Here is a 23,431-nt window from a genome sequence, read left to right as displayed (position 1 = left end):
AAGCGATATCACCTCACACTAGTCAGAATGGCCATCATCAAAAAACCACAAACAACAAGGCTGGAAAAGGTGTGGAGAAAAGGGAACCCCTCTTGCACTGCAGGTGGGAACACAAATTGATAAGGCCACTATGAAAACAGTATGGAGATTCCTTAAAAAACTAGGAATAAAACTACCATGCGTGTATTAATCACTCAGTCATGTGTGACTCTTTGTAACCCTTTGGACTGTAGCTCACCAGGCTCCTCTGCCCATGGAAGTCTCCAAGCAAGAATACTGGAGTGGGAAGCCACTCTCTTTTTCAGGGGATCTTCTTGACCCAGAGATCAAACCCAGATCAGGCAGATTCCTTACCATCTGAGCCACCAGGGAAGCCCAAAACTACCATGCTGCTGCTGCTGCTGCTGCTGCTGCTAAGTCGCTTCAGTCGTGTCCGACTCTGTGCGACCCCATGGACAGCAGCCCACCAGGCTCCCCCGTCCCTGTGATTCTCCAGGCAAGAACACTGGAGTGGGTTGCTATGTCCTTCTCCAATGCATGAAAGTGAAAAGTGAAAGTGTAGTTGCTCAGTCGTGTCCGACTAGTAGCAACCCCATGGACTGCAGCCTACCAGTCTCCTCCGTCCATGGGATTTTCCAGGCAAGAGTACTGGAGTGGGAAGCCACTCTCTTTTTCAGGGGATCTTCTTGACTCAGAGATCAAACCCAGACCAGGCACATTCTTTACCATCTGAGCCACCAGGGAAGCCCAAAACTACCATACGACCCAGCAATACTACTTCTAGGCATATACCCTGAGGAAACCAAAACTGAAAAAGACACATGCACCCCAACATTCACTGCAGAACTATTTACAATAGCGAGGACATGGAAGCAAACTAGAGGTCCATCAACAGATGAATGGATAAACAAGCTGTGGTACATATATACTATGGAATACTATTCCACCATAAAAAAGGAACACATCTGAGTTAGTTCTAATGAGGTGGATGAACCTAGAGACTATTATACAGAGTGAAGTAAGTCAGAAAGAGAAAAACAAATATCATATATTAACACACATACATGGAAGCTAGAAAGATGGTACTGATGAACCTATTTGCAAGGCAGCAATGGAGATACAGACATAAAGAACAGACTTATGAACACAGGTGGGGTTGCTGGGAGGAAGGAGTGGGTGAGATGAATGGAGAGAGTAGCATGGAATCATAAATACTACCATATGTAAAATAGATACCCAAATTTGCTATATGACGCAGGGAACTCAAACCAGGGCTCTGTAACAACCGAGAAGGGTGGGAAAGGGTGGGAAGTGGGAGGAGGTTCAAGATGGAGGGGACATATGTATATCTGATTCATGTTGATGTATGGCAGAACGGAAACCAACAGTGTAAAGCAATTATCTTTCAACCAAAAATAAACAAATTTTAAATAAACCATTATATGCCAAGACCATTTCTTTGTTGAACCTAGTAAACAGTCAGTGCTTATTAATTATTTATTATTAATATAGCCTTTCAGTAAAAGAGAATCAGTGGAACCACTACTCCAGCATGCTAACTAATTCTGTGTAAAAAGAAGGGCTACTCTCTACTTTAAAACATTGTGTTCAGTCGCTCAGTTGTGTCCGACTCTTCGCGACCTCATGGACTGTAGCTCTCCAGGCTCCTCTGTCCATGAGGATCTCCAGGCAAGAATACTAGAGTGGTTGCCAAGTCCTCCTCCGGGGATCTTCCTAACCCAGAGGTCAAACCCAGGTTTCCAGCATTGCAGGCAGATTGTTTACCATCTGAGCCACCGGGGAAGCCCAAGAATACTGGAATGGATAGCCTATACCTTCTCCAGAGGATCTTCCCGACCCAGGAATTGAACCAGGGTCTTCGGCATTGCAGGTGGATTCTTTACCAGCTGAGCTACCAGAGAAGCCCTCTTTAAAACATTAATCATGGAAAGTAAACTGAAATGTGGCCAGAAAAAAAAAAAAAAGAAATGCCTATCAATATTACTGGTTGGTAAAATTTGCCATCTGCATTTTATAAGGAGGAAACTGTGGCTTAGAAATTATGTGACTTGGCAACATTTCAATTTTACATGATTAGTTTGTGATTGAGCCAAAATTCCAAAGTCATGTTTATGCCAGTGGGAAGAATTTGAATACAGACGAAAGGGGCAGATATCATGGAAAATTCACAGTATATATAGAAATGCACTTTACAATGACTTAGCCACTTCTCTCCACATATTCCAAGCTCATTATCCCTCAATTCAGAGATTACCCCCTCTTTGGGTCTCCTTGGATGAAAAAGAGCTCTCCTTCTCTTAATTTTCCAATATTCCTCATTCAGCTCTGGACACACAGTGCTTTATTGTTAGCTTTTTATACGTACACGTCTGTCTCTCCAAATAGACTAGAGCTTGCTTACTTCGAATTCCCCACAGCGTGTCTTGCTTAGTGGGGGCTCAGTAGAACCTTCTTAGTTTATTAATTACCAGTCTGCTTGGCTTAGCTATTGATGGTTTGTGGTGTCTTTTTACAGTGTCTGAACACTACAGAAACACTGGCTCTTGGTTCAGAGATACTGCAAGTTCAACTAAGCTGCCAAGCCAGTATCAAATAGCATGATGCTGAACACAGACATACCTGTAAAATGCAACTCATGATATCAGATGCGATTTTTGCATGGGGAGTGTCTTCATCTTTCCCGGAGGGCCTCAGGTTGTGCTCCAAGCAGGAGTCCCAGAGCCCCACAAGGGCCTTTGCGTGCTTTTCAATTGATTCTGTCTCTCTGATGGCTGTTGTAATTCGTGTGAGACAGATTTCAACCACTGCTTGGTCATTGTTATTGGTTTGGTAATCCTGTTTGAAAGAACAGCTTCATGTTAAATACTACTCTGGAAAATTACCCTTCAAAGAACCTACAAAATATGAGCTCAATCATATAGCAAATGGGTTTGCCACAATGTGGCTAATGGATAAGGTTGTAAAACCCAATAAAAGACCTTCTTCCTTGGAGATGAGAATCTTGTGGAAGAGGTAGATTTGCAAAAGTGCTAAAATGGAGCAGGTTTGATACACAGACAGGGAGCTTAATTATTCACTTGCAAGCAGGCTCAAATTTCATGCTATTTTAAAGTTCACTAAAGGTGAGGGTTTACTTTTGGCTCTGATATTTCAGCAACTTTTATGAAATGTTTCAATTACCCTACAATTTCTCCTCACAAGCTTTCTCTTTCTGTACACAACAGAAATCTTTTCAGCTCTCCCTTTTCAATTAAAATAACCACCAAATCCTTTAAAGTATTCCCCAACCAAATTTCCCTCTGTTCCCTTGTTTTAATACTTCCTCAAATACCTAATCATCTTTATTGAGCAAAAATATGATCTTATAAAACACCTAAATGTGAAAACTAGGCCCATCACTTTAATTTGGAAGATTGGCCTGACTGTGAACTCTGCGTGGTGGATTAACTCTTACAGTGTCACATACTATCAGAGCCAGAAACTGATGGGGTTCTTCTGTCCAACTGCAAATTCCAGCTTGATCTTTTTTCTATTACAACTAATGCTGCAGTAAACATCTTAGGCATGAAACCATCTCCATGATGCAGATTATGTATAGCCTAGATTCTTCAGAAATGGAAATTTCTGAGACAAAACTCAGGAACATTTTAAGGCTTGTGATACACACTGCCAAACTATTTTTCCAGAAAGGTCTTACTAATTTAAACTTCCATCAGCTGGGTGAAAGCAAGCTTTGCCCATTGTACCTTTGCAAGAACAGAGTATTTTTAATTTTTGGTAATTTTATACCTGAAAAACAGTATCTCATTGCTGTTTTCCTTGGAATTTCTTGATCAGAAGTAAGGTCGAATATTTTCAACATGTTTATTTGCCATTTGTATTTCCTCCTTTGGGAATTGCCCACTGTATCCCATGTCTATTTTTCCTTAGATGACTTCATTTCTTTTCTTTCTTTTTTTTTTTGGCTCTTCTTTGGTGAAATAATATTTTTTCTACCAAGGATATTAAGTCAGCTTTTGACATACTGGTTGTGAATATGTTTCCATGTTGCATTATTTTTAGGGTTTTTTTTTTTGCTGCTATTTATTGACATGCTAAGGTTTTAGATAGCCAAATCTGTCAATCTTTGGGATCTTTTTTTTTTCTTTTTTAACTGGAAATTTAAGTTGGTTAAATTATGTTTTTAAAAGATAATACATGAACATGATACAAAAATTAAAAAGATACAAAGAAAAGATTTTCAGTGAAAACTCTGTCTCCATCTCAGTTCCCTTTCCTGGGGAAACCATGCTCACCAATTTCTCATATTTGACAAGAAAAGTCCAAGTTCATATAAATATCCATCTGTACTCACTCCTTTCTTTCTTTGTGAATCCTTTAATAGCTTTTTAAATTTCACATTTTATTTATTCATAGATTTAATAAAAATTTACCTGTATTTTTTCTACACTAAAAGAAAACTTAACAAAACACTTAATGTTTAGTATTTCAGAAATTAATCTTTTAACCATTCACTTAGCTCTTGAGTCTGTCTGGCACTGATGGAAGTAAGATGTACATTTTCTACAAAGTAGCTAATCTAATTCTTCCATCATTTACTGAATAATTCATTTCCTAGTAGCTGTCTTATGTACATATCAGGTTCTATTTCAGGGCTGTCTTTTCTGTTTGTTTGTTCAGTTTTTCAATTCTATAATGCTAATTTTGTTATTTTCTTCATGTAAGTTCCACACATTTTTTAAAAGGTGCTTCCTAGTGTATTCTATGTCTCTATCGTTGCCATAAACAAAATCTTTGTGTTTTCCTCATTAGAACTTTTAATGAATTATTGCTCATTATGTCAGCCTACATCATTTTTGTATTTATTTTCTGTTGCTTTTGCCCCTCACTATTTATTGTTCATAGGCTTGCCTCCATTAAAGCCACAGCAGTGTTACCTACACACAAACCTTGCTGTACAGCCCCCACTGAGGAGCTTCAGCCCTGGGTCCTTGGGGAGCTGAGGCCTGGCCATGCTGCTGGATGGCTCAGGATCCGTCAGTCGGGCCTGGTTCTCTATTCCTGCCAGCAGCTCCCCACCCTGACTTGGACTGCGCCGTGGGTGAGGGAAGGGGAAGGACTGGTGGGAGGAACACAGGTCAGGCTCTGGCCTCTCTCCACCAGCTGTCCTGGCTCTTCTATGGCGGCCCTGCTGCTGGGCTACACTGTAGGCTCCTGCCTGAGCTGAGAAACTGAGGCCAGCCACCACGTCCTCCTCTGTCCCGACAGAAGGCGCTGTGAGTCCACCCCAACGCAGAAGGCACCATTCTGCCTCCCTTCTCGGAATAAGACTTCTGCTCCAGCTGCCAGGAAGCCATTTTGGGGGGAAATGGTCTCTCTTCTGGGCCTTGGAGCTCATTTCCTGCCTCTGGCAGTGCCCCATGTAAATGCAGCACCTGCCACACCTCAGGTCTTGCTGAAGAGCCAGGGTGCCATGTACAGGTGGACACCCTGTGGCGAGTGAGTTCATGTGTAGCCACCAGCAAACTAGGAAACCGTGCAAGATACGCCTTGGCCTGTGGGCTCCAGAACCACCTGAAGACACTGCTCTGCGTTCACCTCCTGTAATGAGTATTCGCTCTTTTAGGCATAATTTGAATAAATGAAGTTATACTCCAAGGGCCCTCAAAAGCAAATATTATAACACCGCGTGGCTATTTCCAGGACTAGAAAGAATGAGGCTCTGATCTTGGGGCCACAGTGGCTGAGTCCAGGCAAGGGGAGGTTACATGTGCAGCAAGTTGTCTTGCACACTTACCTGAAAACCACAGATGCTGGGAGGCCTTCCACATTCCAGGTGAATTGAAGGAAAATGGGTACACAGGTTCAGGCCAGCACTGCTGTCCACTGCCTGCCCCTCTGCTCCCCACCACCTCATCCCAGACCACCAGGGCCCAGAAAGGTCATTGTGGAACCCTCACTACCTGCCAAGCATCAGGCTTCAGATCAGCAACCATCATTCTTGTCTGTTTCTCAGAAGTGACAGGCCTGGTGTGAGTTGGGGGCTGAGCCAGAGAGCAGGGTTTTCTTCCAGAATCCACTTCCTTATGGCATCTGGAAGGTCTGGTGGACACAGCTCAGGTCAACTCCTCTCCAGGTGGATTCTGAGGTTGGAAGAGGCTGGACCCCTGATGGGTGGCCCCTCACTCAGGCCATGTTACTGCTCAGTGCACAGTGAAGTCCTGCACACTCTCCTTCAGCGTACAACAGGCGTCTGCCTTTGTCTGTTTCTCCAGCGCCGCTCCTGCTGCAGCTCGGTCTGCGGCTCCTGCCGCTCGTAGGCCTGCAACTGGTGCTGGGCCTTGTCCGGGAGGTCAAGTGCAGCCTCAGCTCGCTGCTTCCAGAGTAGGGCGCCGCACAGCTGACAGCTTGTACTGGATGTAGGCTCTGGCAGATGGCAGCGTATAGGCCAAGAGGGTGACTTCCAGAGGTAACGGCTGCCGCTCTGACCCCTGCTCGGCTGCAGCCTGCTTCATCTTCCTGGCACCCAGGGGCTCCAGGAGGTCTGAGAAGGCGCTGCTGAGGCCAGGCTCCAGGCTACCCGAGGGGGACACAGGCAAAGCAGAGGTGCTGGGGCCTCTTGCACAGGTAGGCAGGTAACGCCAGGAGATAGAGGTGGGGAAGATGGAGCTATGGGCCCTTGGCCCTCAGAGCAGCACTTCCTGCCTCACCCGAGCCAGCTGACTTCAGCGGGGCCAGGTGGGTAACTGAGCCCCTTGGTCCTGCTTGTTTGGCACAACCTAGAGAAAGAAAATTACTGTGGGACTTCCCTCAGTCAGCCTGTAATATCCACTGATTCCCATCAATGCAAGCGGTTCTCCTCGAAGTGATCGGAGCAGAAGTAGATGTACTCGGATTCTGGGTCCCACAGGTGCTGGACCCTGGAGTCCAGCCCCTGGGAGTTGGCCAGCTGCAAGCCTTGCCTTGGGTTGTCCTGGGCAAACCTGTGGAAGAAGAAGGGTGGCTGTGCGTCTGGCGTGTCTCCCACGTGCAGCCTGAGTGAGCAGTGACAGGGCGTGGTTTTGCCGTAGCTCCACGTGGAAGTCTCACGGGGGTGTGTCCTGTATTTATTTTATACGGAGTTAGCTGTTCAGCTCGGAGAAGGCACTGGCAACCCACTCCAGTACTCTTGCCTGGAGAATCCCATGGCCAGAGAAGCCTGGTAGGCTGCAGTCCATGGGGTTGCTAAGAGTCGGACACGACTGAGCAACTTCACTTTCACTTTTCACTTTCCACTTTCATGCCTTGGAGAAGGAAATGGCAACCCACTCCAGTACTCTTCCCTGGAGAATCCCAGGGACGGTGGAGCCTGGTGGGCTGCCGTCTATGGGGTCGCACAGAATCGGACACAACTGGAGCGACTTAGCAGCAGCAGCAGCAGCAACTGTTCAGCTCATCTTAATTACAATATTTTTTCAGATCATTCTTTTCCATTTTCTAAAAATATTTCTGTATTGTATCTGTACCTTTTATATATCTCATGGCTTACTGTGTCAGAATTTCCTAAGCTATTACACATAGAAACAACAAAAGCAAGATTTCTGGTTTAGTTTCTGGTTTTAGTTCCTGATTTTTGATATAAAGTTTATGGCCAAAAGGAAGAGAATACTGTAAATGTTTTAAATCATATAGGATGCACCACTTTCTTTTTCTTTGAAAGTTTAAATATTTGTCTTAATTTTTTAAAATGTCCTCTCAAAAAATAAAAATAAAAAATAAAATGTCCTCTCAGCATCTAAAGAGGTAACCAAGCAGTTTTTTTCCTTAGCTGGCTTATGGATGTGAAGTTTTATGGTATCATACAGAATGAAATTTCCAGATGTTCATCCATCACCACATTCCTAGAATGAACACCACTTGGTTTGGTGGACTGTTTACTATATTTTCTTTTACCTTTTTCCTTTGTGGGTGAGTGTGTTCTTTTATTTTAATGCAGCAAAATTATTAGTATTACTTGTGCCAGAACCTATACAGCAAAGAGGTACTTACAGAGTCAAATCATAGGAAAAAGTGGAATACTAGAGGGAAAATTAATGATGCTGACTTTTCAAAAAACCTCTACCACAACAGAAAAACCGAAACCATCCTTAAGGGTGAAAAATAATAGAGAATGCCTTTGGGCTAAAATCACTATCTTTGGCCATGACTATTCTTGTAAAAAGCAGTTATTTTAATGGCATCGTCTTGAAACATAAAGCAACATCATATTGGTTATTTTATATAATAAAGGTAATATATACATAAAATCAGATGAAACAGAACCAATACCATAGACGGAAGGAAGCCTATATTCCAACTGTAAATGCTGAGATGGTTAATATGATTAATCATTTAACATTTTCTCTAACTCCAAGAAGAGGAGGAAATGGTGTACCATGTTGCTTTCAGAACATGTAATAGTATCTGGTACATAGCTGATGCTCAGTAAAGGTTCACTAATCTATTTATCTAATTCTAATTTATTTATCTAATTCCTAAAAAAATGAAGTTTAGTTGATCTATTATTGTGTTAGTTTCAGGTATACAGTATAGTGGTCCAGTATTTTTGCAGATTACATTCCATTATAGGTTATTATAAGATAATAGGTATATTATATTAGCATATAATATAATGCTATATTCTAAATTCTTGTTGCTTATCTATTTTATATATAGTAATTTATATCTATTAATCCCATACCCTTGATTTGTCCCTGCCCTCTTCCCTCTCCACTTTGGTAACCACAGGTTTATTTTCTATGTCTGTGAGTTTGTTTCTGTCTTGTGTGTGTGTTCACTCTCTCAGTTATGTCCAATTCTTTGCAACCCTTTGGACTGTACCCTCCAGGCTCCTCTGTCCATGGGATTTTTCAGGTAAGAATACTGGAGTGGGTTGCCATTTCCTCCTCCAGGGGATCTTCTCAACCTAGGGATCAAACATGTGGCTCCTGCGTCTCCTTCATTGCAGGTGAATTCTTTATTGCTGAGCTATCAGGGAAGCCCTCTGTTTATATATATGTTCATTTGTATTATTTTTTTTAATATTCCACATATAAGTGATATTATATAGTATTTGTAGGGTTTCCCTGGTGGCTCAGATGGTAAAGAATCTGCCTGAAATGCGGGAGACCTGGGTAAAGAATCCATCTGCAGGATATATAAGAGACATGGGTTCAGTCCCTAAGATCCTCTGGAGAAGGGCATGGCAACCCATTCCAGTATTCTTGCCTGGAGAATCCCTATGGACAGAGAAGCCTGGCAGGCTTCTCGGGTCACAAAAGAGTTGGACATGACTCGGCAACTAAACACACATATTATTTGTATTTCTCTGTGTGACTTGTTTTACTTAGCATAATATTCTCATTGGTTTTAATAGAATAGGAAAGAAGATTTTGTTGGCACTAATTTTCAAAATTTAATTGTTTGAAAAAATTTATGGATCTTAATTTAAAATTTAATTTAAAAAAATGGGAAATAAGAAAAAAGTCTCCCATTTCCCCTGCTCATTATTCTTCAGCAAAGTGCTGAGTTATTAGTCTCTTGTATATCCTTCCAAAGATATTATACATATATTTGAGTAAATGTAGGTATGTATGTATAGAAATGTATGATACACATACATTCATACACATATACACTCCCCTACTCCTTATTTTACACAAAAATGGTAGCATAATGGACATACACATCTGCCTCTTGCTCTTTCACCTCATACTGAATCTTGGAAATCTTTTCAAACTAACATATAAAGAGTTTCCCCATTCAGTTTTGCAGTAGGATAGTATTCCAATGTAAGGTTGTACCATTTGTTTTTATTGTTCAGTTGCTAAGTCATGTCCAACTCTTTGAGACCCCGTGGACTGTAGCCTGCCAGCCTCTTCTGTCCATGGAACTTCCCAGGCAAGAATACTGGAGTAGGTTGCCATTTCTTTCTCTAAGGGATCTTCCCATTCCAGGGAATGAACCCACATCTGTGTCTCCTGCATTGACAGGCAGATTCTCTATCACTGAGCCATCAGGGAAGCCTGAGGTTGTACCATAGTGTATTTAATTTGTCTCCTATTGATGACCGTTTAGGCAGTTTCCAGTCTGGAATTATGAAAAATGTTGCATTGACTAACCTCATATACAAGATACTTCACACTTACAGGAGCAATTGTATAGGACAAAACCCTATAAGTGGAAGTAGATTTGTGTCTTTTCATTACACTTCTGTTTCATTTTTTTCCCTGGTTACTATATCATTACCATTACTATTACTTCTGCTGCTGTTGCTGCTGCTGCTACTACACAGGAGATATAGAATCAGTTTGTATAGTTCTGAAAGAAAATTTCTGATGGTGTTTTTATTAAAATATTTTGACTAAGGGGTAACACATATCTATGATACTGAGTTTCCTATGTAGCAACGTAGCATGCCTCTCACCTGAAACTATCACAACATTGTTAATTGACTATACCCCAATACAAAATAAAAAGTTAGAGAAAAAAGAACAAAGCATGCCTCTCTACTTTTCAAGTCCATTTTTGTGTTCCTCAATAAGATTTTAAAGGTTTCTTAATCTAGGGCAGGCACATTTCTTAATACAGATTATTTATACATGCAGATACTTTATCTATTTGTTGGCACTCTAAATTGGTTCCTCTTGACCAGTATTTCCACTGATTATTATTATACAAAATCTATCAATTTCTGAACACAAATTTGATACCCTACCAATACACTGAATTCTTTTAACTGTTAAGAGTGTTTTAGTTGATTCTCTTGGATTTCCAGGTATGTTATTGTGTTATTTGCACAATATGGTAATCTTACTTCCTCCTTTTTAAACTTTGCTGCTAATTTTACCTTTTTATTAATTGCTTTTTCTATCATCTCTAGAAAAATGTAAAAGAATTACATTACACTAGAATGTCTTGTATAGTTCCTGACTTTAATGAAAATGCTCCTAGAATTTCTCTAGTAAGCATTTTACTAGATATTTTGTGGGGGGGGTAAGATAGGTACATTTTATAATGTTAAGAAATTATCAATCTATTCCTATCTTATTAAATTTATCTTTTAATCAGAATGGATGGTGAATATCATTAAGTACCTTTTTAGAATTTATAGATATATCAAATTATTTTTGCCCTTAGATCTGTTAATATGACAGATTATAGAAACAAATATCTTAATGTCAGTTATATTCGCATTCCTGGAATACATCCCATTGGATTCTGGGAAATTAATTTTTTAATGTGCTACTGGGTTTGATTTATTAATGTTTTATTAAAAGTTTCACATCAATATTTGAGGGATTGGTCTTTATCTTTGTAAAGTTTCATAACAACTTTATGACAATTTTGAAAAAAGATTTTGCTTATTTATAACCTTACTTAATTTGTTTTTACTTTCATGTATTATGGCCCAAGAGAAATGAATTAAAATTTCCTACAACTAATATATCTTATCTGTTTTTTTTTGCTGGTGTCTCCTAAAGTTTTTGTTTTATGAATATTGTTGCTACATAATTAGATGTGTAGATATTCTTAATCTTTATAATTTGTGAATCAAATCCTTTGTAGTAAAATTGCCTTTCTTATCTCATTCAATGTTTTTGGAATACATGTTTCCTTGGCTGATATAAATATCATGCTTTCTGTTTCTTTTGATTTGCATTTGCTTAACATCATTTGCTTATTTTATTTTTATTTTAAAAAAATTTTACAGACTTTCACATTTATTTATATCAACTGAAGAGCTGTTAACTTGGTGGAAAACAATTTAGTAGTCATTATTCAGTGCTTCTTAATAGCTGAATATATGCCTGGCATATAGGTTATACAAAAATAAGAAGATAGTACTTGATCATCATATGATTCCAAATCATTCTATCATAAACAACAATTTAAACATGGGGGGGGGAATACATATAGAGTTCACATATACTCATTTGGGAAGAGAGGGCCTTGCTTTAGCAAATATGTGGACAAATTGCTTCTCAGAATTTTCAGCAAAGAGGATTAATTTTGACTAGGTGTTGATTTTCTATAGGAAAGTGCCATTTTATGTGACTTATTTGGTAATTTGTCATGGTACAAAAAGATAATAATAACCTCACTAGATTTGAATATGTGGTGTGGTTTTGCTGTAAACATAAAAAGGATTTGCTTTTATTTGAATTACTAACATATATTTTACTTAACCAGGTAAATTATTATTTATCAACTTTTTAGTTTCATATTTTCTAAATCATTTTATTAAATATATGTTTCTCATTTGCTAGATTTTGCCATGTGATCCCATCTAAAAATCTTTTTCTTATAAGAGTCAAATTTGACCATTTAGATGAAATGATAGGATAGATATATTTGGTTTTAATATGTCACATATTATTTTATACTATGATTTTGTTTTTTCTTAACTTTTGGAGTTCAGTTATTTTGCCAGAAAGTGGCACATCTTGGATTAGCTACAAACAAGGCCAGAAGGCACAAATAAGCTGTGTGAACAGGTGGCCCAGACCCCTATGTCATCTACTACTATAGAAATGACCTTACCCCCAGGACACACCAACAGTCCTATGGGAGGTTCCCTTATGATCTGCCAGAAGAGTAGGAAAATATCTGAACTTGGATTACTGATGGGTTGGCTCAGTATGTGGATACAAGTCAAAATTTGACTGCTGTTAAGAGTATAGACCTACTTAGACGTGGCCCTTGAAAGAAAACAGTAAGAGAAAATTCTCCCAACGGACACAGTTTCAGGCTGTGTACTTGGTCATTAACTTTATATGGGAAAAGGAACGCAAAGGTAAGAGCTAAGAATCATAAGTGGTAGGAGATGTCTTGGCTGAATGGCCAAGGACCTGGAAGAAGGAAGATTGGGAGATCAGAGATAAGGAACACTGAGTTAGAAACATGTAGTTTGATACATAGGATTTGGCACAAAGTATAGAGATCTTTTTTATCCCATGTTAATGCCCATGAGAGCATTAACCACCAAAGAGGCACTAAAAACAAGCATATAGAATGGCTTAACCAGACGACATCAGTTTTATCATAGCCACTACAGTGTGCTCCAATGGCTGCATAGATGGAGTAGCCTTGCTGTGAGGGCTATAAGCTAGCACCACCCAACAGCATAAGATCCTCCTCCCCAAGGTTGGTCTTGTTATTATTGTCATTCCTTAAGTGTGCAGTCTGCTAGCAACATAGGTCAATGCTGAGCTCCCAAAATGGCACTGTCCCTCGAGGAGGCCAATCAGTGATTTGATGGCAATTTTTTTTTTACCTCAGATCTTTCCACTCTGAAAAAGACATCAATCTGGGGTAGGATGCGGTGGGAGGGAAGAGGGAGGTTCAAGGGGGATCAGACATACATATATCTATGACTGATTCATGTTGATATATGGTAGAAGCCAACACAATAAAGCAATTATCCTCCAACTAAAAATAAATTTAAAAAGACGTCAATTTGTATCATGCAGAATTTACATGTAATCAGGGTTTGAGTTCGTCTTCCCTGCCCACAGATCTTCAGCCTCAATCACTGTTTAGGGGATCACAGAGTATGTGATTTGCTGACACAGGAGTCCATGAACATTATGTTGGACCAAAGAACCACTTTACAGCAGGGAGCTCCAGCAGTAGGCACATGATCATGGAATTCACCCTGGTGGCTCAGAGGTTAAAGCATCTGCCTGGAATGCTAGAGACCAGGGTTCGATCCCTGGGTCAGGGAAGATCCCCTGGAGAAGGAAATGGCAACCCACTCCAGTACTCTTGCCTGGAGAATCCCATGGAGGGAAGAGCCTGGTAGGCTACAGTCCATGGAGTCACAAAGAGTTGGACACAACTGAGCGACTTCACTTTTGCGTATCATAACCTCTCCTCCTCTACTCTGAAACTGCCGGATTAATAGATCTATAGAACAAGCTTTTGAAGGAGCAACTCAGCCAAATACTCTATAAGGATGGGCCACAATTCCCCAACAAGTAATATATATAAACATACTAAAATGATGACTGTGTGGCATGGTGATAAATTCACTATAGGCAGAAGACACAGGGATTCCCAGGTGGCAGTAGCGGTAAAGAACCCATCTGCCAATGCAGGAGACGTAAGAGGTGTGGATTCAATCCCCGGGTTGAGAAGATCCCCCGGAGGAGAACATGGCAACCCACTCAAGTGTTCTTGCCTGGGGAATCCCATGGACAGAGGAGCCTCACCAGCCCCAGCCCCTGGGGTCGCACAGAGTCGGACATGACTGGAGCGACATAGCACGCACACACACCTACAGAATACACAAGCCTGGGAACCCAGTCGCTCCAGGCTTCCATGACAAGAGACCGGCAGAAAACAAAGGGAGTCACCATCCTGGCGAAGGTAACTGACTACAGCAGCAGGAGGAAGCTGGGTGGCTGCTGCACGATAGGGGCATCTATAGGCACTGCCTTGACCAACGTTGATGTAAATGGACAATGGAGCAGTCACAACCTGAGAAGGGCATGGACACCAGGGTCTCAGATCCCTCAGGAAGAAGCATCTGAGCCATCCAACTAGGAAGCGGCTTAAATCAGCAGAAGTGCTAGCTGAAGGTGAGGAAAATCTAGAATAGGAGATAGAGGAGGAAGACCATATTAATTTTCTTGTTGCTGCTGTAATAAATTATCACATATTTAGAAGCTCAAGAATTTGTATTGACATATTAATTTTCTTACAGTTCTGGAGGTAAAAAAGTTGCAAATGAGTCTTACTGGGCTAAAGCAGTGACAGTTCCCCCTTGGAGGCTCTGAGGAGAAAAATCCCCTTTTCTTTCTTCTACAGGTTATCTGAATTCCTTGACTCATGGCCTTCATGAGCCTCTGTCTTCAAAGTACATCACTCCAAACTCTGCTTGCCTGATTCTATCTCCTTCTTCTGCCTCTTTCTTGCTTCCCTATATGTATTACATCCTAGAATGTATCTTCCCTAAAATGTATTACATCTGAAAAATCCCTTTTGCCATATAAGATAAAATTCACAGGTTCTGAGGTTTAGAATGTGGACATCTTTGTGCTCTGCTGTGCTCAGTCATGTCTGACTTTTTGTGGCCCCTTGGACTGTAGCCTGCCAGGCTCCTCTGTCCAGTGAAGTTCTCCAGGCAAGAATACTGGAGTGGGTTGCCATTTCCTTCTCTAGGAGATCTTCCTGACTCAGGGATCGAACCTGAGTCTTCTGCATTGGCAGGTGGATTCTTTACCACGACCACCATCTGGAAAGTCCAGAAGAATAATTATTCAGCCAGCACTGAGATGATGAGTACCAACTGCATCCTTGATACAAACTGGAGTGGTAGAGATCAGTCAGCATCTCCGAAAAGCTGTGTCCACATGGGATGAAACTATTACATAAAGCAAATGAATTCAAATGGTGCCGGGGTAGACTGTATCGAAGATTATGCTACATTGTCCAAATCTCCTGCTAGGACAAAGACACTCATTTTCTCAGCTGCTGGCTCATAGCCAAGTCTGTCTGCCAAAACTGTCCTTGGACAAAGGAAATGGGCTCACCCAAGATTTTGTTTCTCCCTTGGAACAGTCATTTTAAATCAGGTCCCTGGGACTCAGTTACAACAGAATTTATATAGATGACATTGAGAAACACAGCAAACCATGCCTAAATAATCATTTAACAATAAATAGCAAAGAGAATTTCACTTGGGTGAAACAAGCCTCAGTAAAAGTTAAAGATGCAATTTACTGAAAGTATATGGCATATGTATGTGTCTGGGTTCATGAACACAAAGATCTAATCAATTCCATGCTAAGAGAGTGCTGGATTATTAAGGAATTCTGAAAAAGGTGCCTTGGAATGAGGCTGGGATTGCAGAATAGTGTCAGTGAGATTGTTGAGCTGAAGGCATATATTCTAACATTTCTAACAAGCAAAGTTAAGCAGCCATTATAAGGATAAATTGCTTCACAGTGGTTGTAAATTCAGCTGATATGTTAATATATTATGCATAGGTGAACCAGTTAGGAAACTTATTATTGCGAACATCTTAAAGCTAATAATTTCTTATTCCATACCCCTTAACTAAAAAAGTAAAGAGATTTTTCAGCTGGAAACTTTATATATTCAAATTCCTATGTATGACATGAAGAAAAATTTATTCCCTAAAAAGGAAATTTCCTCCAATAAAAGGGAAAACCTGAATTAGTGGTTAACTGCTTCCTTCAGCAGTTACTAAAAAAGACCAAAAAAAAAAAGTTTTTTTTAAAGAAAAACCCTTTTTAATTCTTTAATGATGTAATTGAATAGTTTAAATTTTTTGGTGATGAATTGGCTTTGAAATTAGGTTTTCCTGATTCATATTGCAGGAAACACCCTTTTCCTATGAAATATATATGTGTACATATGTATGTGTTTATGTTTGAGTTCAGCCTTCAGTGAGTACCCATGCATATTAAAATGAATATCTTTCAAGGACCATATCTATTTAATAACTCATCAAGCTGAGTTTAGAGATTCATTCTCCCAGTGACCTGGTCATTGTCAATTTTAAAGTAATTTATCCTAAAGTGGTAGGTATGTCAAATAGAGGAGAAAGACAATGAAAAAGCCACGCAGTGCGCTGCTCCAGGTCTGTTTATCAGAATGGATCACTCCCATTCGGCACAGACACTACACCCCCACATCAGCATCCGTTAACCTTCTAGTCTCCCTGCTCTGTACTGTAAGCAGTCTTCAAGGAATGGCCCACTGGCAAAAGGGAAGGTGGAACATTGGAAATAAAATGGTCATGATGGGAAGAGTGGATTTGGTGTGGAAGTAGAGGTTTGAGTGAGAAGAAGGCAGGCATCTTATGGCAGAAGATGGGCCCTCCTTTGGAGAAGTGTAAATAGTGGTTAAGAGCATGGGCTCTTGGGTCAGACTGCCCAGTTCAAAGCTATGTTCTGCTTTTATCAGCTCTGCCTGTGTGCCTGCTCAGTCTTGGGCAACCACCTATCTCTGTGTAACTCAGTTGCCTAATCCTTAAAACTGGAATATTATTAATATTTACCTCCTATGGCTGTTGTGGGGATTAAATGAGGTAACATACAAGAAAGGATTTACAATAATACCTGGCACATACTAAGATTAGATAAAGGTTAGCTATTACTATTTTTATTACTTCTCTTAAGGATACCAGAACCTTGGGTTTATATATATAACAGACAGTCTTGGGTTTATAACTTACAGAGAGTTATAAATGTTTCCTTCTATGGTTGCAATATATACATTTTTGTACAACCACTGAATAATAGCACAAAAAAAGACCACATAGTTTCTCTCCTCTCATAGTCACATTCCACATTGGCATCCATGCTAATAATCCTTTATATTTGCATCACTCTTTCCACTTAAAAAAAACCACACCTATACACAACCTTATTTATCATTCCAAGAATCTCCAAAGTCAATACACTAACAATAACAACAAAACCAAATGCTGTCCCAGCAGAAGCAAATATAAAATGACTTTGAGGGATGAAACACTCAACCCTCAAGCCACTGAGTATTCACACAAGTGAAATCTTTATTTAAACACAAGTGAAAAACATAAATTAATAAAACACTCAAGGAAATAGGCCATTATAAGCATATCAACAGATGAAATTTAGAGCAAAAATTAAAAAATTTCAGGTAATAAAATTGTTGATCTCAAGTTATGCAATTATATGTTCAGAATTATTCAGTGTATAAAGAAAAATTATTTTTATGGAAGAAGAGCAAGTCACTTTAAAAAGGATCTGAAAGAGGCCAAAAAGAACCAAACGAAACTTAGAATGGAAACCAAATGAAATTTGGATGTAAGCTAAATTCCACCTCAAAAAGACTGAATGGATTGGAATGTAGAACCAAGGAAACAAACCAAACAAACAATGTATATTCTGTAGAAATGGAAAATACAAAAGATCAAGAGACATAGAATTACAAAATATTTTTTTTTTCCTGGGATGAGAACCTTTAAGATTCACTCTCTTAGCAACTTTCAAATATGCAATATAATATTATTAACTATCATCATAAGGGAAAAAATTTGTAACTTTGATGGTGATGGATGTTGACCTATTGTGGCAACCATTTTGAAATATATACAAATATCAAATCATCATGTTCTACACCTGAAAATAACATAATGTTAATGGCAACCCACTCCAGCATTCTTGCCTGAAGAATCCCATGGACAGAGGAGCCTGGCGGACTACAGTCCATGGGATCACAAGAGTCAGACACAGCAACTAAACCACTATCACCAGCACATGTCAAATATACCACAATTAAAAAGAAAGAGAGAGATGGAGGATGGAATAGTGTATAAAGGATATGAGGGCAATGTTTGTTGTCTGCTTTATTTGCCATTATATTCCCAACATCTAAAATATTGCTGGAAGATAATAGGTACTCAAAATATATTTTTGAGATGCATAAATAGGTAATTAAATGGGATTTCCAGAAGGAGAGATTAAATGGAAAAGGTAATATTTGATATAATATTTAAGAACTTTCAAAATTTGATAAAAGGCATAAACTCAAAGTCACGAAATGATTAAGTAGAAATATACAAATACAACCACATTTAGACACATACTAGTAAAAACCTATAACATCAAAAAGATACAAGGAAAATATTAAAATAGAAAAAAGTAGACTATGCATAAAGGAATGACAATTAAATTGACAGAATATTTCCAAACAGCAATAGTAGAGATTACCAAGGAATAAAAGGCTAGCCATCTAGAAATGTATATCCAGAAAATTATTCAAAATTAAAGGCAAAATGAAGACAAAAAGTCTAGAAAACAGAAAAACATTGAGAACAGACCTTCACTGAGGGGACTTCAAAATGTATACTTCAGAAAGTAGGAATTTGGATTCAGAAGTCAAAAAGAAGAAAACAATTTTTTAAAAAGGAATTGTGAGAAAAGAAACAAGGAAACATTCAGTTCAGTTTAGTTCAGTCACTCAGTCGTGTCCAACTCTTTTCAACCCCATGAATCGCAACATGCCTGGCCTCCCTGTCCATCACCAACTCCCGGAGTTCACTCAAACTCAGGTCCATCGAGTCGGTAATGCCATCCAGCCATCTCATCCTCGGTCGTCCCCTTTTCCTGCCTCCAATCCCTCCCAGCATCAGTCTTTCCCAGTGAGTCAACTCTTCGCATGAGGTGGCCAAAGTACTGGAGTTTCAGCTTTAGCATCATCCCTTCCAAAGAACATTCAATTCAGTTCAGTTCAGTCGGTCAGTTGTGCCCGACTCTCTGTGACCCCATGAATCACAGCACGCCAGGCCTCCCTGTCCATCACCAACTCCCGGAGTTCACTCAGACTCACGTCCATCGAGTCAGTGATGCCACCAAAGAACATTAAGTACTCAAAATAAGCTTTGGCTGAATTAAAAAACAAAAAACAAAACAATCAGTAATTTTAAAGAATAGTTTTGAGGGCATTAAACAAGGCAGCATAAAAGTGCTGCTTAAGAATATGTAAGATGGACATGAAAGTGTTGCAAGTTCCTTGTGATAATAGGAAAATAGAGCTATTGCATAACTTTAGACAAATTCATTGTAATTTATCAAATGTAAAAATAGTGTCAATTATAAGACCTACCATTATGAAGAAAGAGAAAAATTTGCCATTCAGTTTTGAATTATATCATGCCTTAAAGAAAATCTTATGCATGACATGAATTCATGTCTTTGCAATTTCTTTCAGACTAGCACTTTCACACTTCTGGGCTTCCCCCGTGGCTCAGTGGGTAAAGAAGCCGCCTGCAATGCAGGAGACACAGGAGACTCTGGCTCAGGAAGGTGCCATGGAGGAGGAAATGACAACCCATTCCAGTATTCTTGCCTGGGAAATCCCATGGACAGGGAAGCCTGGCAGGCTACAGAGTCAGACACAACTGAGCAACTACTAAAACAACAACAAGCTATTAGAAGGGTTCCTGGAACAAAGCAAGTGCTACTTAAGCATTAGCTATTATTATGTACACAAATAAGCCATAAACTATGCTACAAAGCAAATCAACCATTTCCAAACAATTGGTATCATGCAGTTCACATTCTTTGACTACAGTGCGGTTAGATTTTAACTCAACAGAAGATTACAAATATTCTCTGAGGAATTAAAGCACAAACTTCTAATTTATGTGACAAAGAGGAAACCACAATCAAAATAAAAATTTAGAATTCATAAAAAATATTATGTCTCAAAAACTTGTAAGATGAAGCTAAGTAGTACTTAACAAGAAATTTGTGGACTTAAGTGCTTATATTAAAAAAATAAGACAGTAAAAAAAAAAAAATCCTGAAGAGGTTGGGAGAAAAAAGCAGAATACAACCCAAGAAAGAACAAAAAGGAAAATCATAAACACTAAAAAAGAATTTAGTCAGAAAAAAAGATCCTACAGATGATTAATAAACTAAAAGCTATAAAAAAACAAAACTGAAAATTTTGATGAAAGACAATAGTGAAAAAGAGCATTTAAATACAGATGCAGTCAAATACAAAATATAAGAATAATACAGTTTTATGCCAATAAATTTGAAAACTCAGAGAAAATGTACAATTTTCTAGAAATTATATTTTATCAAAAGTGACTGAAGCAAAAATTCTTTAATTTTCTTCAAAGAAATTGAATAAATACCTTAAAAATCTACCAAAAAAAAATAAAAAACAAAACCCAACCAAAACAAAAAACTTCATGGTGCCCAGAGGATTTTATCACTTTCTAAAGGAAATCAGTCCTGAATACTCATTGGAAGGACTGATACTGAAGCTGAAACTCCAATACTTTGGCCACCTTTTCCGAAGAACTGACTCATTGGAAAAGACCCTGATCTTGGAAAAGATTGAAGGCAGGAGGAGAAGAGGACGACAGAGGATGAGGTGGTTGAATGGCATCACCAACTTGATGGACATGAGTTTGAGCAAGCTCCAGGAGTTGGTGATGGACAGGGAAGCCTGGCATGCTGCAGTCCATGGGGCTGGAAAGTGTTGGACATGACTGAGTGACTGAACTGAACTGATGGGATCAAGAAATAGATCATCACCATCTGATAAAATTGTTATAAATCATAGAAATGTGAGACATTTCCCAATTCATTTTATGAGACTAGTATTTGTACCTTGATATCAAAGCCAGGTAAATTTAGTAGAAGAGAGGGTAATTATAGGCCAACCTTACTGTTCCAAAAAAGTGTTAGTCCCTCAGATCAGTTCAGTTCAGTCGCTCAGTCGTGTCTGACTCTTTGAGACCCCATGAATCCCAGTATGCCAGGCTTCCCTGTCCATCACCAACTCCCGGAGTTCACTCAGACTCACGTCCATTGAGTCAGTGACACCTTATCCTCTGTCGTCCCCTTCTCCTCCTGCCCCCAAACCCTCCCAGCATCAGTCTTTTACAATGAGTCAACTCTTCTCATGAGGTGGCCAAAGTACTGGAGTTTCAGCTTTAGCATCATTCCTTCCAAGGAAATCCCAGGGCTGATCTCCTTTAGAGTGGACTGGTTGGATCTCCTTGCAGTCCAAGGGACTCTCAAGAGTCTTCTCCAACACCACAGTTCAAAAGCATCAATTCTTCGGCGCTCAGCTTTCTTCACAGTCCAACTCTCGCATCCATACATGACCACTGGAAAAACCATCTAACTTTGTGAACCCATGGACTGTAGGAATCTGCCAGGCTCCTCTATCCATGGGATTTCCCAGGCATGAATACTGGAGTGGGTTGCCATTCTCTTCTCCAGGGAATCTTCCCAACCTAGGAATTGAACCCAGGTCTCCTGCAGTGTGGGCAGATTCTTTACTATCTGAGCCACCAACTCCTAGAAGTTTATCCTAGGAGTGCGACAATGGTATTATATTTTAAAATCTATTACTGCAGTTCACCACATTAAGAAATTAAAAGGGAAAACAGGATTATCTTAAAAGAGCAGAAGAAGCAGTTAATAAACTTTAACAATTCTTAGAAAAACAGGAATAAAAGGAAACCTTTTTAATCTGACAAAAGGCGTTAACCAAAAGCCTGGAGCAAACATTATACTTACACTGAAAATTTAGAAAGCTCCTTTTAAAGAAGGAAAAAAGCATATCCAATATCCTCATTCTATTCAGCATTGTTTTTGAGAGCTAGTCAGGATGAGACAGAGAAATCAAATAAAAGACGTAAGAACTGAAAAGGAAGAAATAAAGCCATCATTATTTTAAGATAAGGACTGTATATAAAAAAAGTTTCAAAGAATGTGTTTCTCTCTTCTTTAAAAAATCCTTTCTTGGACTCCCTATTCTTCTTAATTACCACGCCATTTCCCTACTCCTTTCAGGAGGAAAACGCAGTGTCCACAGTTCATTCTCTTCAAATCTCCTCCCATTCTGTCTTTAACTCCAACCCAGCTTTCACTCCTCTCTATCCAACGGCAATGCGTTTATCAAGTCGCAGTGACCGTCCTGTGCTGGAGTAACGGTCCGCTTTCAGTCCCCACCTCACGAGACCTATCGGCAGCATTTGGCATCACCCTGTCCTTGATAGTGTCTCCACTTGGCTCTCAGGACATCAGGCTCTTCTGACTTCCTTCCTCCTTCTCTGAGCCTTTCTCCCAGTCAACTTTATTTGTCCTGCTTCATCATCTTCTTGACGTTTGAGCACCAGGCTCGGTCTTTGGACTTGCTCCTTTTCTGTCTGCACTGACTCCCTTGGTGATCCTATCTAGTCTCCAGGCTGATGAATTCCAAAATTAAATGTCCTGCCCAGACTTCTCTCCTCACCTCCGGATGCATACACCCAGCTGTCTACACTTTATTGCCACTCGGATGTCTGACAGCTCAGACTTTATGTATCTGAAGAACCCTTGATTCTTTCTACCCCTCCCCCAGATCTGTTCTTTCCAGTCCTCTCTATTTTGCTTAACAATTGTGTCATTGTAGTTTTTCAGGCCCCAAATCTTCAAACCCTCCCCACTTCTCTCCTTCTCTCTTTCTCTTTTTACCTGTCATACCCATATCAGTGAATCTTGTTTGCTCCATTTCCAAAACATATCCAGAATCGGAACACTTATCACCTCTCTTACTCCAAGAGTCTCTGTTGTTTCTTACATCCAGACTATTGTGAAGCATGTTGATTGGCCTCCCTGTTCCATTTTTGCCTTTTTAGCAGACTCTTCTCAAAACAGGAAAAGTGAAGGTAGGTTGTATTACTCCTCTGGTGTCAGAATTCTCCAGCTCTCCGCCCAAGGTCCTAAGTGATCCAGCTGCCTTTCCCTTCTGACCTCATCTATGATTTTCCCACTTTGCTCCCTCTGCTAATAGCACACTGACCACTTTTTTGTTCCTCAAAAACTCTAGGCTGCCCTCAACTTAAGGACCTTTGATTTGATGGTTCCTT

General features: G+C 39.7%; 2 protein-coding genes across 21 annotated transcripts in view; both read right to left on the bottom strand.

The window, feature by feature from the left end:
- Nucleotides 1-23,431, bottom strand: part of VEPH1 (ventricular zone expressed PH domain containing 1) — a 676,809-nt gene that overhangs the window by 226,570 nt on the left and 426,808 nt on the right. For 13 of the 20 annotated variants that reach the window (XM_060394259.1, XM_060394295.1, XM_060394263.1 and 10 more), the window contains one exon: nucleotides 2,641-2,856. The exons of the other annotated variants lie outside the window; for them this stretch is intronic. In XM_060394259.1, the coding sequence (XP_060250242.1) occupies nucleotides 2,641-2,856 (216 nt within the window). The remainder of the gene's footprint in view (nucleotides 1-2,640; nucleotides 2,857-23,431) is intronic. 20 annotated transcript variants of the gene reach the window in all.
- On the bottom strand, nucleotides 5,409-23,163 carry LOC105605206 (THAP domain-containing protein 7). The gene is given in 8 exon segments (XM_027962267.1): nucleotides 5,409-6,295; nucleotides 6,298-6,434; nucleotides 6,436-6,625; nucleotides 6,628-6,812; nucleotides 6,814-6,874; nucleotides 6,877-7,020; nucleotides 7,023-7,055; nucleotides 23,037-23,163. Coding segments are annotated over 8 exon segments (948 nt in total). The 3' UTR covers nucleotides 5,409-6,224.

This window comes from Ovis aries, chromosome 1 (assembly GCF_016772045.2).
Source record: "Ovis aries strain OAR_USU_Benz2616 breed Rambouillet chromosome 1, ARS-UI_Ramb_v3.0, whole genome shotgun sequence".
In the NCBI taxonomy this organism is placed as follows: Eukaryota; Metazoa; Chordata; class Mammalia; order Artiodactyla; family Bovidae; genus Ovis; species Ovis aries.
This window is presented reverse-complemented; position numbering and strand designations above follow the sequence as displayed.